The 17,559-nt window shown below is 47.2% G+C and overlaps 1 protein-coding gene across 3 annotated transcripts in view; it reads left to right on the top strand.

Moving 5' to 3' along the window:
* ABCC11 (ATP binding cassette subfamily C member 11) overlaps window positions 1-14,349 on the top strand; it is a 56,857-nt gene extending 42,508 nt beyond the window's left edge. For 2 of the 3 annotated variants that reach the window (XM_059381173.1, XM_059381174.1), the window contains exons 23-29: window positions 4,262-4,351; window positions 5,708-5,897; window positions 7,389-7,548; window positions 10,088-10,166; window positions 10,854-10,967; window positions 13,699-13,863; window positions 13,990-14,349. In XM_059381173.1, coding sequence (XP_059237156.1) covers window positions 4,262-4,351; window positions 5,708-5,897; window positions 7,389-7,548; window positions 10,088-10,166; window positions 10,854-10,967; window positions 13,699-13,863; window positions 13,990-14,082 — 891 coding nt within the window. In that variant the 3' untranslated portion in view covers window positions 14,083-14,349. The remainder of the gene's footprint in view (window positions 1-4,261; window positions 4,352-5,707; window positions 5,898-7,388; window positions 7,549-10,087; window positions 10,167-10,853; window positions 10,968-13,698; window positions 13,864-13,989) is intronic. The other variant, XM_059381175.1, reaches the window with a different exon arrangement.
* Window positions 14,350-17,559: the final 3,210 nt, after the last annotated feature.

Genomic DNA, 17,559 nt, shown 5'->3' with positions numbered 1-17,559 from the left:
GGCCCATGGGCAGACCCAGAGGGTTCATTTCATGGGACTTTGGTGACCCTTTGGGGTTTGACCATTTGTGAACTTATGAGTTATGCACTTGGTCTTCAAATCTGCTGCTTTCCTCTGTTCCCTTGTTACCTCTGAACTTTCAGTACCTCTATGTTGAAAGCTATTTAGTGGAATCTTAGAATATTGGGATTGTTTAGAGCCCACAGAAAGCTGAGCCCAATCCTCTTATTGTGCAGATGAAGAAATTGAAGTCCAGAGAGGGAAGGAGTTGTCTCAATGGACAGAATATTAGAAACAGAGCCAGAGCAAGAACACTGACCTCTTGGTTTGCTGGCTGGTGTATTTTCATTTTACTATTCATATCTGGATTCAGCTGTCAGACTTCTCCAAGTTGTCTAAGGAGGCATCCCATCCTTCCCGTGGAATAGTTCTTCTCAAGCTTTAAAGTGCACGAGACATGAAGCAGAATGCTTGGCCCCAGCCTCGCAGGCTTACTTGGTCTGAGCCCCTGTGCAGCCAACAGGAGGACCATGTTCCAGAGCACAGTCTCAGGAACTCAGAGTCCAGTCCTGGTTGGGTGAGATCTTGGAATCTAATTTTAAAAACACGTTCTCTGGGGGATTCTGATATAGTCATCTGCACACTTCCTCGTAAGAGTTCCACCATGCCCAGCTCACCAGGGTGTGAGAGGGTCCAGCTGGCTGAGATTCACGTCTGCAGGATCAGGCCTGTGCAAGGGCTAGTCACGGAGGGCTGTGAGGCCAGAGGCTGGCTCTGTAGCTGTCTTGGGGAACCCTGGGTGCACAGTTCCAGGGATCCCTCCCCCAAGGTGCACTCATTAGCTGCCTTTTCTGCAGCTGTGTGGCTTTGTCTCTAACCGGCTTTGGGTCTCAAGTGCCCCAATGTTGAGGCATGTTTTTGGGTCTGCAAAGGGGTTCCATCTTGTCCCTTGTTGACAGGAGGAGTGGAGTTAACAGGATTGTTCTGAACTTGTTGAGCCCCTGCCGCAGGCACCTATTTGCATAAACGAACAATCCTGTACACCCACAGCCGTGGCTGCATGTGCAGAGCCTTCTGAGGGCACACAGGCCACATGGAGGGCTGTGCAGTGCTCACAGTCACAGAGAGCTGATCGGGGCCATAACGTGGGATTCCCCAGACATTTGTGCTGAGCCAGCACCCTGCTAGGTGCTTGTTGTGCGTTCTTGGGTTGAAGTCTCACCACATTCCATGAGCTACAGAGAAGTGGTTAAGATTGTGTGTTTTAGAATGTGGGTTTGAGCCAGGTTCTGCCCATTATGAGCTGTGGGACTTTGGGGAAGCCTCTTACCCTCCTCGTGCCTGGGATTCCTCATTTTGTGAAAAAGATAATAAAAGTTCTAAGATTATATATTTGTGAGGAATATGTGTAAGCAGGAGGGTTATTGCATGTTAAACACCTAGAATAGTGCTTGGCCCAGAATAAACGCCGAGTAGATGTGAGCTGTTGCTGTTCCTGGCTTACAGACAGGAGACCAGAGCTTCGGAGTTCCGTTGCTTACACAATTCTCTCAGCTGGTGGGACAGGTTTGTCCCTAGTGGGTCACACTCATCTTCACTCTCTTTGTCTCTCTGACACACATACATGCGTGTGCATGTGTGTACACACACACACACACACACACACACACACACATAGATGCATGCACCCGGGCAGAGTTGCCTCCAAGCCTTCCAAAACTCTCGGGACCAGCACCAAAGTGGTGTCATAGGGGAGTTGGAGTCACTAAGGCCAGAAATCCCTCCTGGTTGCTGAGTGACATGGGTCAGAGGGGCAAAGATCAGGGCACGGTTGTTGTGTGCTGGCACGGGCAACGGGCTCATCTCTCCTAGGATACACTGTGCGCATGAGACACCTCTCAAAGATGTCTCCAGCTTGTTTCATCACAGGAAACTCAGTAGGACCTCTGCTGGAGGCCTCACTGCTTCAAAAGGGCTCTGGGTTTACTTTTTCCTCTGTGTCTGCTGCCCTGCTGGAGTGTCTCATCTCTATCCTGGGTAGCAACCTTGATGCCTCTTCCCCTGCCCCGAGTCCCCTTTTATCCACCTCCTTCGTTCTCACCAGAGAGACCTTCAATGACAGTTTCCTCTTGTCTCTCCTTTACTGAGAGCTCTCAGAGATTCCCTGTCTCCTTATGCCAAACCTAAACTATGGGCCCTGCTTCCAGGCCCCTCAAATCTGGCTCTATGACCCCAACATGCTTCTCTCCTCTGGTCACACTGGTGAAGTTGTTGACCTCAGCATGCATTCTCAATGCAATTTTGCTCAAGCTTTGGGGGGTAGGAATCACACCCCATGTTGCTTTGCAACCATAAGAGGTGTAAATAATTGAGGCACTTCTGGCAGCAAGCCAGCAAACCGTAGAACCCATTCAAAATGGCCTTGGCAGTCTGGGGATTTGTCAGGTGATGTATCCAGTAAGCTAGGGTAGGCTCTGTTCATTAATTCAGTGACCTAGTGTGAATCCATGACCATTTTATCTTCTGGCCCTGACACCTTCAGCCTGGCTGCATTCTCCGGATTACCTGCTCCAGGTCTCAAAATGGCTGCTGCCTCCTGAAGAAACACACCCTCACCCAATAACTACCAAAGGTCAGGGAGGAGAGAACTTTCCCCCTGTGCCACATTTTAAGAACAAGGAGCAGTTTCTTAGAAGACTCCCATCTGACGCCTCCTCATGGTTCCTTGGCCCGAATTATATGATGGCTCACACCTAAATTCATCTTTGACAGGGGGGAGTGGAGTTAACAGGATTGTTCTGAACTAGACACGTCTCCCTGTGGCACCAGGCTGCCAGTTACCTGAGCATAGTAGAGGATGTGCTAGCAAGGAAGAAAGAAGGCACTGCCTGCTGACTAGGCAACCAGCCCTGTCTGCTACACTAACTGGAGGAAAGGCCATCTCCTTCCCATTCCCCAATCCCCTTAGTGTCACTTTATGATGGCTTCCACCCTCTCTGAGTTCTAAAGGCCCTTCCGTCCCCTGCCTATACTCTTTGCTCCTGTCTAGCCAAATGGTGTGCAAGATCTTGAATGTATCGTGCTACCTACTACTTCCAGAACTTTGTCCTCTCTATTGGGAACGCCCTTCTCCACCCATTTTTAACCTTCTAACTCCCACCTCTCCTTAAAAATGAAACTCCTGTGCCAACTGCTGTACTAGTCCTTCCCTGTGGTCTCATCTGGGTGACTGTCATGTGGGCCCCAATGGCAGTCCACGCTGCCTCCCGTGGTGGAGCTCATGTCTCTGTGCATTCTCTGTTGACCCATCTGTCTCCCCACCTGAATGGGAGCTCCTGGAGGACAGGGCCTGGACCTGTTGTACTTTGGGGCACACACAGATCCTGGCCTGGCCTTGACAGAGCTGTCAAGGAGCACGCTGAATGAATGTATAATGAACTTCTGCCCGGCACCCTGTGTGTGGTCTGTTTGCCCACATCTTGGTCCAGGGGGGTGGAAAATGTAAAGATTGTGGTCCCCGTCCCAACTCTGCCTCTAGGTTCCAGGTGATCCTGTGAATGTCAGTTCTTCTTTTGGACCTCAGTGTCCTCATCTGTGGTGTCTCCAATTTCCGAGAGTCCCTGAGAATCCTCCAAGCCTGGGTTTCCCTGAAGGCAAGGTCTGAAACAGGACTTGGGTGTAGGCAGATTATTTGAGAGATGCTCTCTTAAGAAACAGGATGGAGGGAGCAAGAGACTGAGGTAGGGAAGGAGGAACTGAATCATGGGCTTGTGTCGTTGAGATTGCTGTTTGGGGTACCAGCACTCAACGCTACTGGATAATAGAGGAAGAGTATAGGATGCTCTCTGGATTATTCCCCAAAGCTGAGGGACAGGGGCCTTTATCTGGCTCCTTTCCCCATTAGTTGAGGGTTGCCTGCAGGCCTTTAACTCCTCTATGTTTCAGGGCTGAAACTGTGCTTGGGGTGAGCAGGGTTCTATGGTATAGGAGAAGGTTTTGAGCAGAAAGCAGAAAAACACACAGAGGGTACTTGAGGTGAGATAGTGCTGTGGGGTCTTGCCCAGAACTGCCCACCACTGCTGAGTTGACTTCAGAAGTGGGCTCAGGGAGTACCAAAGGCATCTGCCCCATTCTTGTAGGGAAATTGTCTTGGTTTGAGACATCACTCAGGGGAGAATGGCAACCAGTGGTTTTTAGGAACATTGAAATCCTCCACACATCCCCGTCAGCTTCTTGACCTGACGTATCTCCTTCATTCCAGCTAGCGTCCAATTTCCAGGCCTCTGCCCGGATTGGGTCGGAGACAGAGGCATACTTCACTGCTGTGGAGAGGATTCGTCAATACATGAAGGTGGGATGCAAGTCTGGGTTTGGTGTGGGGAGCTCTGGAAGGCTTCACATCCATGCCTGGGGCTCACCTTCCATGGTCTGCAAGCTCCAGCACCCCAGGCCCCCTAAGACTTTTTCAAGAGGCAACTGAGGCTCCTGGCCCTTCTTTCCTATCTTCGCTGGACCTGGACCTATCTTCCTATCATTTCTTAGAAGCCCTTCCTTACCCATTGGCCCATTTTCACCACATTCCTTATGGTTTTCCTGGGTGTAGAGAGAATAATCTGCCCTTTTTAGAAATGAGAGTTTTGCCCAAGTATAAAAATAATAATAATGACAATAATAGTTGGCATTATTATTGCTTCTATTTGTGCCAGAATAGTTAAGAACATAGATTTTAGAGCCAGATCAACTGGGTTCAGGTCCAAGCTTTGCTGCTTGAGTTACCTGTGTAACCGTGGGACAGATCCCTTTATCTACTTCATTGGGTTATTACAAAGATCAAAGAATGTAATATGCAAAGCACTTAGCACAGAGCCTGACCCACAGTAAAGGCTCAATGTTTTTATATATAGATTATCTTATGGAATCACATAACAATTTTGTAAGGTTGATTGAATTATTATTATCCCCATTTTCCAGAAGAGGAAACCGAGGCTTGGCTAGGCTGAGTATCTTGCTTTAGATTACACAGCTGGGGTCTGGCAGAGCCCTTTGAAACCATGTTTCTGCCTCTGTTAACAGCAGCAGAATCTGTGAATCCTAGAGCTTTGGCTTTAACACTGAGGGACATTGTGGTGCAGCCACGCCTACGGTGAAGAGCTGTGGCTTGTGGTCAGGCGCCCATGACTCTTTGCCATCATTCGGGCCTCAGGATGTACCCAGCTGTGCTTGGTTTGGCCGGGGGCTCCGAGTCAGGCAGCCCCAGTCTTGGCGCTCATCCACTATATGATCTTGAGCAAGTGTTTTAACCTGTTCGAGTCTTGTGTGTGAAATGCATCTGAAGTGCCTACCCTGTTGATGAGGACAGAGGGAGAGGAAATCTGTACAAGGCGTCTGAGCCATAAAACATGCCCCACAGGGGTCAGCTAGCTCCGCTGCCTTTATTATCACTGTTCTGGGTTCTATTTCTTTAGAGTCCATATAATAAAATAGAAAAAGTTCTCTGCATTAATACCAAGGGGGCTAGCTCTATGGTTTTTCTTTGGGGATAAAATTATATGCATATCAGGTGAATGGAGGTGGGATGTTCCCCCTGGGGAACTCTGAATGTCCCACTGTGGGTCATACACCCAATAGCTGAAGGCCAGTGGGTCAGCAGGAGATGGACAGAGATTAACGATAACTATTGATTTCTTTTTCTCTCTTCAAAAATGAGATGTGTGTCCCTGAGTCTCCTTTACACATTGAAGGCACAAGCTGTCCCCCTGGGTGGCCACAGCATGGAGAAATCACATTCCAGGATTATCGCATGAAATACAGGGACAACACACCCATTATCCTCAATGGCATCAACCTGACAATTCATGGCCATGAAGTGGTGGGCATCGTGGGAAGGACAGGCTCTGGTGAGTCCATGCCCTGGGCATCCCCTGTCCTCAACTCTGCCCTGTGGGTGTTGGGCTGTGTTTCCTCAGTGACCCCACAGTTGTTCATTGGGCCCTCAGTTGGTGCCAGACATTGGTGAACAAAACTCCAAGTTCCTCCTGTCAAGGGATCCCACTGGAGGAGATAGGTGTTAAGGGATCAAATCAGGAAACACATAAGGTCACTACAGCTTGTGGTGAGCGTCATGGAGGAGACAGAAGGGTGCATTAACCAAGCAATGGGGTGGATAGGTCTTTGAGCTGTGGTGGCCTGGGCTCTGAGGCCAGCATTTGAGCTGAGACCTGAAGGATGAACAGGGTGCAGGGGAGGCGTGCTTCAGGCACGGGGCCGTGCAGGGCCAGGAGTGAAATCTGGGTCTTGCTTCTTCTTCCTCCTCACCCTTCCTAGACCTCTTGTCAGCCTCTTCCATTGCCCTCTCCTTTTTGACCTCTTTCCCTCCCTTCCTCTCCTATTATTTTTCAGAGGTCTGGTCCAAGTATCACTCCCTTCCGTGTTTGCATTGTTCAAAGACACAGCTCAGGCTTGATTCTTGCCCCACCCTTGTGCCTAGGAGCTGCTTCCTCTAGGTAGCCCTCCAGGAAGACTAGAGCCTTCCTTGGTCTCCACCTTCTCAGCGCCCCCTGTAGGCCTTGCAGTCCTGGTGGTTGGTCAAATGTTTCCAGCTGTTTTTCTTTAGGATATTCTTCTCTTTCTACTTCTTGCCTGCAGTTGGCCTGAGAGTGCTAGAAACGGACACAGAGAAGCTCTTAGTAGATACTGGTACAATTTAGCGATTTATTGAGTACCTACCATCTGCCAGGTAAAGGGAACATAAAGGTAAACAAGACACACAGCTACCATCAGTGTTGACCTTATCTTTTTAGAGCAGAGGTTGGAAACTGAAATGCCTTTGGGGCCTGGCAAGCAAAATGTGTGGGTGAAATGGGTCTGGGATGCGAGGCAAGGAGGGTGGGGCGGTCAGTGTGTTGAACTGGGGAGCACTCAACTCCAGCTGCGTGTTGTGTGGGAGGGTGAGGGACCCGTGTTGGCAGTTCTAGCACTCAACTCCAGCTGCGTGTTGTGTGGGAGGGTGAGGGACCCGTGTTGGCAGTTCTAGGTTTTAAGGAAAGCATACAATTTGGATTTTTATAAATGGGGGATTTGGATTTTTAAAATACTGGTGAAGAACTTAAAAAAAAAAAAATAGCCGTAACATTGTGCATGGGAAACAGAATATATAAATGTCTGGATTTAATCAGGGTCGCCCTTTGTGCCCTGTGGTCTAGGCTGTGAGAAAGTTGTTCATGGTTTGGGGCACCACGTGGAACAGAGACTCCAGACCTCTTCTGTGCTCTCAGGGCTCAAGGGAGGGACTACAGAGGGGAACAGAGAAGGTACAGAAGCAGGTATGGCTTGCACTGCCTCTAGTACGGATCCAGGAACTGAGGTCCTGCTTGTTGCTTGCCCAACAGGGAAGTCCTCCTTGGGGGTGGCTCTCTTCCGCCTGGTGGAGCCGGCAGCAGGCCGGATTCTCATCGATGGTGTGGACATCTGCAGTATCAGCCTGGAGGAACTGCGGTCCAAGTTCTCAGTTGTCCCTCAAGATCCTGTCCTGCTCTCTGGAACCATCAGGTGAGTGCTGGCTCGTAGGCCAGCATGGTACAGAAGCCAGAAGCCAGGCTCCTGGGAGAGGTGGCAGGACCAGGGTGCCAGGGCTGGGCTCCCTCTGATGAGCTGGTGGCTGGTGTCTCAGTTTTGGGACCCCCGATCTCTCCTTGTCACACTGGGTCACTCACTGGGACTTGGAGTGTCCCTGAAGAGTGCACGAAGCTCTGATAGACACAGGAGCACTTTGTAAATCGGAACATGCTGAAGTTTCCTCTTTATTTTTTTAAAAAAACCTAATGGGGTTTGTCAGATTTTAGTTCAGCATTAAGCATTTGCACGGTGGCTACTGTATTCTTTTACATCTAGATGTGGTTTATTCTCTTCTCTACACCCAACTGAGCTGATGGGAGGCATTTTGGGCTGGGAGGGAGCATTTCTTCACAAGACGCACATTCCAGGCAGGTGAGAAGTGAGAAATAATCCAGGCAGTTCACAGTCAGCAAACTGGACTAAACTTTATCCAGATTCGTGCTCCTGCGTAACAGTGAACATTAGCTATGTGTGAACACCAAGGCATGGAGATTGAGGAAGCCTAATGCATTAAAAGTGAGGTTAGATTCCTTGTCTCTGAGACTCTTTTGGTGCAATTCTGTTTTATTTATACTCCTTCTTTTCCTTATTGGGTCTGTGTGGCTCCAAAGCCCGTATTCATTGCGCCACTACCAGCCTGCGTGCCCAAATAAGTTAATTCTCTGAAAGAGACAAGAGGAATCCCCCATTAATCAAACTTACCAAGACTCTTGTGAAGAAATGGTTGCAGTTAACAACCAAAACGAGGGACTTGATTAATCATAATTTTTGTATCAACCAAATGTAGTGAGAAAAGTTGAATGTGTTAAAGGTTTCAGAGGTATATCACCTTTTGTAGGGAAAGAATTCAGAGCTTAAGAATGTAATTCCTGGGGGCGCCTGGGTGGCTCAGTGGGTTAAAGCCTCTGCCTTTGGCTCAGGTCATGATCCCAGGGTCCTGGGATCCAGTCCCACATCAGGCTGTCTGCTCTGTGGGGAGCCTGCTTCCTCTTCTCTCTTTCTCTGCCTGCCTCTCTGCCTGCTTGTGATCTCTATCTGTCAAATAAATAAATAAAATCTTAAAAAAAAAAAAAAAAGAATGTAATTCCTGGTAGGAGAGGAGAGACACCATTCTTGTGTAGACGGGTGACATCATTTTGCCAGAGGGCAAGGAAAGTCTCGCTCTCCATTTCCTGGTCTCTGTTCTAGGGCCTCTATTATTTGTGGTAACTAAGAGTCTTACTTTCTTTTTTTTTATTTTAAAGATTTTATTTATTTATTTGACAGAGAGAGAAATCACAGGTAGGCAGAGAGAGAAAGAAGCAGGCTCCCCGCAGAGCTGAGAGCCAGATGCTGGGCTCGATCCCAGGACCTGGGTGGCTCAGTGGGTTAAGAGTCTTACTTTCAATAAGCCATCCATGATAGAAATAGTATATATGAGGCCCTTGTTTGTAGAAACTCATGAGTCCTATATGTCTCTGTAGGGCCCTAAAACAATTTACCTGTTTACCTAGTCAGGGAAGGTGTATAATGTATTTTAGAGAGTTTTTCACGTAATTAAGTTTAAATGTTTCTAGGTTTAAAGAGTTAATTGTCAGTTATTTGGAGAGAATTCTATAATCCAGAACCTATAAATCCCAAATAAATGGAAGGCCCATACCAGCTACATACCAACATGTAAGAAGGCACATCGATGGATTCCATGGTGTTTAACTTGAGTGGTTTATAAAAAGATTAAATTGTTGGGGCGCCTGGGTGGCTCAGTGGGTTAAGCCGCTGCCTTCGGCTCAGGTCATGATCTCAGGGTCCTGGGATCGAGTCCCGCATCGGGCTCTCTGCTCAGCAGGGAGCCTGCTTCCCTCTCTTTCTCTGCCTGCCTCTCCGTCTACTTGTGATTTCTCTCTGTCAAATAAATAAAATCTTTAAAAAAAAAACCTTTATAAAAAAAATTAAATTGTATTTAGGACACTCTGTTTAAGGAAGCAACAACAATTTACACACACACACACACACACACACACACACACACTCCCAAGAGGCTTCAGCTAAAAATGCCCTCTTTGGTTCATGATACTGGGAAGGCCAAGACTTATTCAGGGCCTTACTGTCCCCCAAGTCTGCTTTGGTCATTCTTAGCCTTCAGTGAATGTCCTGGGGACTCTACGTGTCCTACTCCCAAAGCAAGATGGTTGCAGCCACCTACTTATGCCTGAGTCATTTGCTCTCCCACTGGAGTTGGTGGTAGGGACCACCTGGATCACATGGGCTTGAGGGCTGGGGAGAAGGTGGTCTCCAAATAAAACTCGGGGGCCACAGCCTACAGAAGGAATGGGTACTGGGAAGGCACAATAAATGACTGTTCATGGTAATTCCATGGATTTCTCTACACCCAATAAAACGGTTAAAACCATTCTTGGTCATCTACCATGCATGGAACGGACAGTTCACTGGTTACCTGTGGTCATAGAACACTTCTCTTCCTTTTCTATGGCAGATTCAACCTAGATCCTTTTGATCACTACACGGATGAGCAGATCTGGGATGCCTTGGAGAGGACATTCCTGAGCACAACAGTAAGTAGCTCTAAGACCTGATTTTTGGTCTTAACTTGCCCCTTCAACAGTGGTGTCTGCTGGTCCTTGGGGCTCATCTCACATGACTATTCAGATGCTGCCACTATGGGGCATGGATTAAGTGATCTCATGGAGGTGAGGTGGTTTTGGAGTCCTAAGTCAAATCTGAAGGCATTCGGACACCAACAGTGAGCCAGGCACATTCTAGGCTCAGGGGATGCAGCAAAAGCAAGGTAGGTAAGATGTTTGCCCTCCTGGTATTTGCATTCAATGGGAGACACAGACAACAAACACACAAGATACTTTCAGATAGTGGTAAGTTCTGTTAAGGTGGTAATGAGACCAGCAGACACTTCAGTTGTGGAGCAGCTCCTTTACATGAAGTGGTCAAGCAAAGCTTCTTTACAGATGGGACACTGGACCTGAGACCCAATATTGATGAAGCAGTAGGGCACAGATCTTTGAAAGAACATTCCAGGCACAGGAACTAGCATATGCAAAGACCCTGAGACTGAAGTGAGTGGGGCACAAGTAAGGAAAAGAAAGACCAGTGGCTAGAATATAAAGAGGCAAGGACTGTTACAAAGTGTTTCAAGTCTTGTGGGGGTTAGGTTAGGTCTCACCCCACAGTGGCCTACACACCCACATGCCTACATAGCCTACATCTCATTTTCCTGGATATTACAGATCTCAAAGTTACCCCAAGGACTGCAGGCAGAAGTGGTGGAAAGTGGCAGAAACTTCTCTGTGGGGGAGAGGCAGCTGCTCTGCATTGCGAGAGCCCTCCTTCGCAACTCCAAGGTGAGTCCGCAGAATGGCCATGGGAGGTCACGGATGACACCTGGCTTGGGAAACCACACTGGTTGTTTCTCCCTCCATCTCCATAGGACAGTGGGTGCTGCACTGTATGTCCTTTTCACAAACACCGAAAGGTCTTACTCATGTCACTGATGGCCATTCTGTACATACCTGGTTTGGAAGAGACATGTAGGTGGGGATTCAGGCCTGGGTTCTCCCAAACCCTGATACCCTGTAAATAAGCTGAAATGATCCACCACTAGAACCAAATCATGATGCACATTCCTTACACAAAGTTGAAAGTTTAGAAGTTTGTTAATTTAACAGTTGTCTATTGCATATTTTTTCTAAAATTTGGATGCAGGACATTCTCTTCATTAGAGTTGGAAATCAGATCACAGCTCTTCCAGGGCAAATGTTCTTCTTTTTCTCTTTCTCCTTCTCCTTCTTCTTCTTCCTCTTCTCCTCCTCCTTCTCCTTCTTCTTCTTCCTCTTCTCCTCCTCCTCCTTCTTCTTTTTTTAGCTTCAGGTGTAGAATTTAGTGATCCATCACTTAAAATACCCAGTGCTCATTACAACAAGTGCCCTCCTTAATATCCATCATTCATTGAACCCCTCCCCTGCCCATCTCCTCTATAACAATCTTCCCTTTGTTCTCTATGGTTAAGAGTCTATTTAGTGGTTTGCCTCTCTTCCCTTCTCCCCATATTCATCTGTTTTGTTTCTTCATTTTTGTATATGAGTGAGATCATATGGTTTTTGTCTTTCTCTGGTGGATTTTGCTTAGCATAATACACTCTAGTTCCATCCATGTCATTGTAAATGGCAAGATCTCATTCTTTTTTATGGATAGTATTCCACCGTGTGTGTGTGTGTGTGTGTGTGTGTGTGTATACCACATCTTATTCATCCATTCATCTGTCGATGGACATTTGGTTGCGTTCTATAATTCGGCTATTGTAGATAATGCTGCTATAAACATTGGGGTGAATGTATCCCTTTGAATCAGTATTTTTGTATCCTTTGGGTAAATACCTTGTAGTGCAATTGCTGGATATATGGTAGTTCTGTTTTTGACTTTTTGAGGCACCTCCATACTGTTTTCCAGAGCAGCTGCACCAGTTTGCTCTCCTAGCAACAGTGTAAGAGGGTTCTCGTTTCTCTGCATCCTCGTCAACCCCTATTATTTCTTGTGTTATTGATTTTAGCCATTCTGACAGTTATGAGGTGGTATCTCCTTGTAGTTTTGGTTTGCATTTCCCTGACAATGAGAAATGTTGAGCATCTTTTCATGTGTCTCTTAGCCAGTTGTTAGTTTTTGGGGTGTTGAGTTTGTTAAGTTCTTTATTTTTCTTGGATACAAGCCCTTCATCAGATATGTCATCTGCAAATATCTCCTCCAGTTCCATAGGTTGCCTTCTACTTTTGTTGACTATTTCCTTCTCTGTGCAGAAACTATTTATCTTGATGAAATCCCAATAGTTTATTTCTGCTTCTGAGTCCCTTGACTCAGACAGCACTTCCTGAAGTTTCCAAATATGGTGTCAGTAATTTTAGATTATTTGACTACCTGGGCTAGTAGGGAGCAAACTTTCATAAGTGAGCCCACACACACATACTCATATGTACTCACACTCACACATGTATACACATGTGCACACGGGTACTCACATGCACTCACAGCACACACCATGGTTAATTAATGATAAATGCAAAAACTGTTGATACAGATGGTCAGAGCTCTGGGAAAACAGCAGACAGAGCCCAGTGGGGTCAGAAGCTGGGGAAAAGGTTTCACAGGAAGGAAGACTATACCCTTCTTTCTAGCAGAGATGAAAGACAGGATCTGCAATATGCATGTAGCACTTTCTCAACCACTCGGTTCCTTCTTTTACAATTACCAGAACACTGGTGCCAAGGTTGCTTTCTCCATTGTTTCCCAAATCTGAGTCATCACTGCATGATTTTTGTACTATCGGTGCGCAAATCTCTCCTCTGGCTTACTCATGATGCCCTCTTTTTAAAAACAGTCTCATTCTAAACAGTAACATTTGTGAAATCGTATTTCTTTGCTAGTCATATTTTTCTAATGCATATTGTTAATACGATAAAATAAAAATGTTAAAGAGAAAGTTTATCTGTATTCCAGCCATACCATCTCATGTATCATCCAAGTGTGTGCGTGTGTCTCACTTTGGGGAATGTTGGGCTATGTTAATTCAGGCAAATCAGAAGGCAGTTCACAAAACAATATAGTTGCCACTGGGATATTTTCATTTTCATTTTTTTAAAAGATCTTATTTATTTAACAGAAAGAGACACAGTGAGAGAGGGAACACAAGCAGGGAGAGCAGAAGAGGGAGAAGCAGGTTTCCCACTGAGCAGGGATCCCGATGTGGGGCTCAGTCCCAGGACTCTGGGATCATGACCTGAGCCAAAGGCAGATGCTTAACCAACTGAGCCACCCAGGTGCCCCAGAATATTTTCATTTTCAAGATTTTAATTCTCTGGTTACAAACACACACACACACACACACACACACACACACACACACACGGTCTTGGTTGAGACCTAATATTCTCTAACATAATGGACAACTAGAGCTCAAAGTGGGTTTGAACTCAATCCATATCTCTCCCCTTTCAGCTAAGGGACTCGTGGATTAGTGATAGACCCGAGACTTGTTCTCAGGGCCCAAGCAATCTGCCCTCACCCCTGTTTTGTATTCATCAGATCATCCTTATTGATGAAGCCACAGCTTCCATTGACTTGGAAACTGATACCTTGATCCAACACACCATCCGCAAAGCCTTCCAGGGCTGCACAGTGCTGGTCATCGCACACCGTGTCACCACTGTGCTCAACTGTGACCGTATCCTGGTTATGAGCAATGGGAAGGTGAGAGCCACGTCCCTGGGGCCAGTGGGAGGACATGTGCTCAGGCCAGTGTCCCAGGAGGCCTTTGAATCCTTCAAGGTTAATCTCAGTGGTGTCCGCCCCTCCCCTCCTTTCTCCATCTCTCAGGTTGTGGAGTTTGACAGGCCCGAGGTCCTAAAGCAGAAGCCCGAGTCCGTGTTTGCTGCCCTGCTGGCAACAGCCCATTCTTCCCTGAGTTAAAGAGGACTGGTGACTGTGTGCGGGCTGATGGTAGAGCCAAGTGTCGCTGTGAACCTGAGGTCTATGACCTTCTTGTGCAGAAACAGCGACTTCTCCTGAAGGCAGCCTGAAGTGTACCCAGGGGTGCTGGCAATGGGATGGAAAAGAAGATCGTGGGAGCAAAACCTGGAATAGGCCACTCTGTGGTTCCCCAGATCTGGGAACCCCTGCACCACTTAAGACCATGTGGTCAAATCATCACGTGCCTCTTTTTAACTGACATGTTGAGTAACGTCATAGTAATGTGAAAACTTATTATAGTTTTAAATTAAAAGTATTGCAAATGCTGTATTGATTTTGTAAAAAAAAAAAAAAAAAAAAGAAAAGAATAAGAAGAAGTCGCATTCTGTGTTCTGCTTTCTTGTTAGCTAGTATTCATTCCGCTGCAGGGAGGAGAGAGTCCCTCCTACTGACTTCTGGAAAAGGGGCTTCATTGGTTAATGGAATGGAAATGTCCAGAAAAATTCTAGGTTGGGTGCCAGTATCTAAAAGATGATGTCTTATGAGCTCTGCTTCTTCTTCTCTCAGCTCTACTTTCCTTTTATGGCTTCACTCTTTGGCACCCTATCTCCTCATAGTGGTGGCAAGGCTGCTAGCAGATCTAGGCTGATGTACTGCCAGCTCAGCTACCCTAGGTCTTCTTTCCCCCAAATGATCCCAGCAAAAGTCCCATGGCTAAATTTCACTGGGTTGACTTCGGTCATGTGCTCATCCCTGAACCAATCACATGCTAGGCTGTTAGAATACAGTGACTAACTAGGCCCAAGTCCCATGCCCACAACTGGACCAGAGGATGGGGTCAGCTGTCCTGAATCACATGGGCTAAGAATGGAAGGGGTTATTTCTCCAAAATAAAATTGGGGTGGTCTTGCTACATGAAAGAGAAATGGATGTAGACGTTGGGCAGGCCCCAAATAGTAGCTGTCTACTATGTTTACTTCCTGATTAGAGCATAAATGGATGCAATAAAGAGTTAGTTTGTAACATGTGCCACCTGGAAATAAGGTTACTGGTCTCCCCACTTGCCCAAGTGGTTATGGAGACATACATAGAAAAAGATAATTAGTTTCACTTTACCACCAGGGAGAACTCATTGTTGGGGGCAAAATAGGTTTCAGGGCATTCTCTTTTTGTTTTCAGATTACAGTGTCTGGTCTTGCCATAAGAAAAATCAATTCAGCAAACAGATATTTCTTGTTCTGATTCTTGCACTGGGATAGGTGCTGGGAGTGTAATGATGTCCCTTTCCTCATGGAATTTGAGGTCTTATGAGAATGAGTGAACAACGAACAAGTAAATAGACGGCTCCAGAACTGAGTGACAAGAGGCAAGGACAGAGTACCAGGAGGTGAGGACAGTTAGAGCAGGCTTCCAGGTAGAAGGAAGCTTGTGGTTTACTGACTTGAAACCAGCACAAATATTTGCTGGTGCAAGAGAAAATGTTCCAGGCAGATAGAACAGCAAATAAATCCCCTCGGGAAAGAACTATGACAGGCTGTTATAATCTTTGGACCAAACAGGAAAAAGCCCAAGTTCCGGAGTTAGTGAGATGTGTGTATCAACTTCTCTTCCCTTCCTGAGGTTCTTAGGTATCCCCTGCTTCTTTTCCCAAGGCCTTTCCCTAGGTGGGTGTCTTTTCTCTCTTAAAAATCCCTTTGTCCAGTTTATCCCTTTCCCGTGTCCTTGCCTTTTTCTTAGGCCCTGAAGAGTGCCTGGGGACCCCTTCGGCTCCCATCCTGTCCAAACCCTGGGGTCATAGAGCTGCTTGTCTGCAAGTTGAAACTGACTCTATTTCCCCGGCCCTGCCCTCCTCCCAGAGCTGCTGTGGGATGACTTCATGCATCACCTGCGAGAAGGAGTTTCACAATCAGTACCACTTAGCCATGGTACTTGACCCAAGGGACCTTCCCCAGGCCAGCCATAGAGGCCCTATTTTCCTTGAGTTGGCCAGCAGATGGCAGGCTCCTCCCAAAAATGAAGGGAGAGACTGTTGGTTTCTGATTCAGATCGGCTGAGAATCCCCAGGGGAGGTGTGGGCCCCTGAGGTAGCCCACAGAAGACGGAGCGCTTCTCTACCTGCCCTTGAAGCAGCCCCTCCTGCTGGAATGATTAGAATTACCCAAGGACCTGGTACCCCAACCTCCAAACCCCCCACCCCGCCGCCACTTCAAACCCCTCAGACTGTTTTTCAGAGTCCATAGTCTCTCATGGTTCACCGGGTATTATAGAGGGCATGGATTGCCCTCATGACCTGAGCCAAAGGCAGGTGCCCAACCGACTGAGCTACTCAGGTGCCCCACGTCTAATCTCCTCCTAACTAGCCTTCCTCCTGGGCAAATGCAGTGAAGGACTTCCACGCAAGCTGTGTGACCACAGTGACACCATCCACAGGTGGATGTATGGATGGGAGGAAGCAATAGTGTCACTGACCCTGGCCCTACCTTGCATCGTCCCCGGCTCTGGACCCTCCATTTTAAGAGAAATGCTGCTAAATGGAGGCTGGTCACAAGATAGCCACCAGGGAACCAGGATCACTCATCCTTTTCCTGAAGGGCTTCCTGAAGTCACTCCAAAGGTCAGCCCCAGGCCCAGAAGGCACAGATGCTCAGGTCATTGGAAAAGTCCCACTAAGGGAGTAGCTGGTTTGGGGCAGGGAGCTCCCAATGGCTGGTAGCCTTCTCTGACACCTCTCCTGGGTATGGGGTGAGGGGACATAGCAGATACCCGCAGGCTTGGAGCGTTCCTCCAAGGCTGAGTGCTGGCAGGGATTCTGTATGTGTGGGAAATTGGATTGGATAACTTCTATGGGGTATATGAGGCTGGGACACAATTATGAACATAAAATTGCCTCATGGCAGGGGCTCTCAGACTTGAATGAGCACCAGCATCGCCTGGAGGACTGAAACACAGCTTGCTGGCTCCCACCCCCATATTTTCTGCTTTAGTGGGTCTAGGGCCTAAGAATTTGTTTTTTTCACAAGTTTCCAGATGTTGCTGATGCTGTTGATCAGGGACCACACTCTTAAAACTCAAAGGTTAGCCAAGATTATTCTGTCCTATGTGATCTAGACAGGAGGGTTTTTTGTTTTTGTTTTTTTTTTTTTTAAAGATTTTATTTATTTATTTGTCAGAGAAAGAGAGAAAGTACAAGCACAGAGAGCAGCAGCAGAGGGAGAACCCCACAGAGCAGGGAGCCCAATGCAGGGCTTGACCCCAGGACCCTGGGATCATGACCTGAGTCAAAGGCAGATGCTTAACAGACTGAGCCACCCAGGCGTCCCAAAACAGGAGGGTTTTTAAACCCTCATTTTAATGCGTTCCTCAAAGTTTATGTATTTTCAAGGCACTTTTATTTTCATGACCTCTTTTGGTTGGGACCCCCTGAGCATTTCAGTAGGCAATACAAACGCTCCTTTCCTCCATCACAGTGACCTGGGA

Source organism: Mustela nigripes, chromosome 17 (assembly GCF_022355385.1).
Source record: "Mustela nigripes isolate SB6536 chromosome 17, MUSNIG.SB6536, whole genome shotgun sequence".
Taxonomy (NCBI): Eukaryota; Metazoa; Chordata; class Mammalia; order Carnivora; family Mustelidae; genus Mustela; species Mustela nigripes.
Note: the sequence above shows the minus strand (reverse complement) of the source record. Positions and strands in the feature narration are given on the sequence as shown.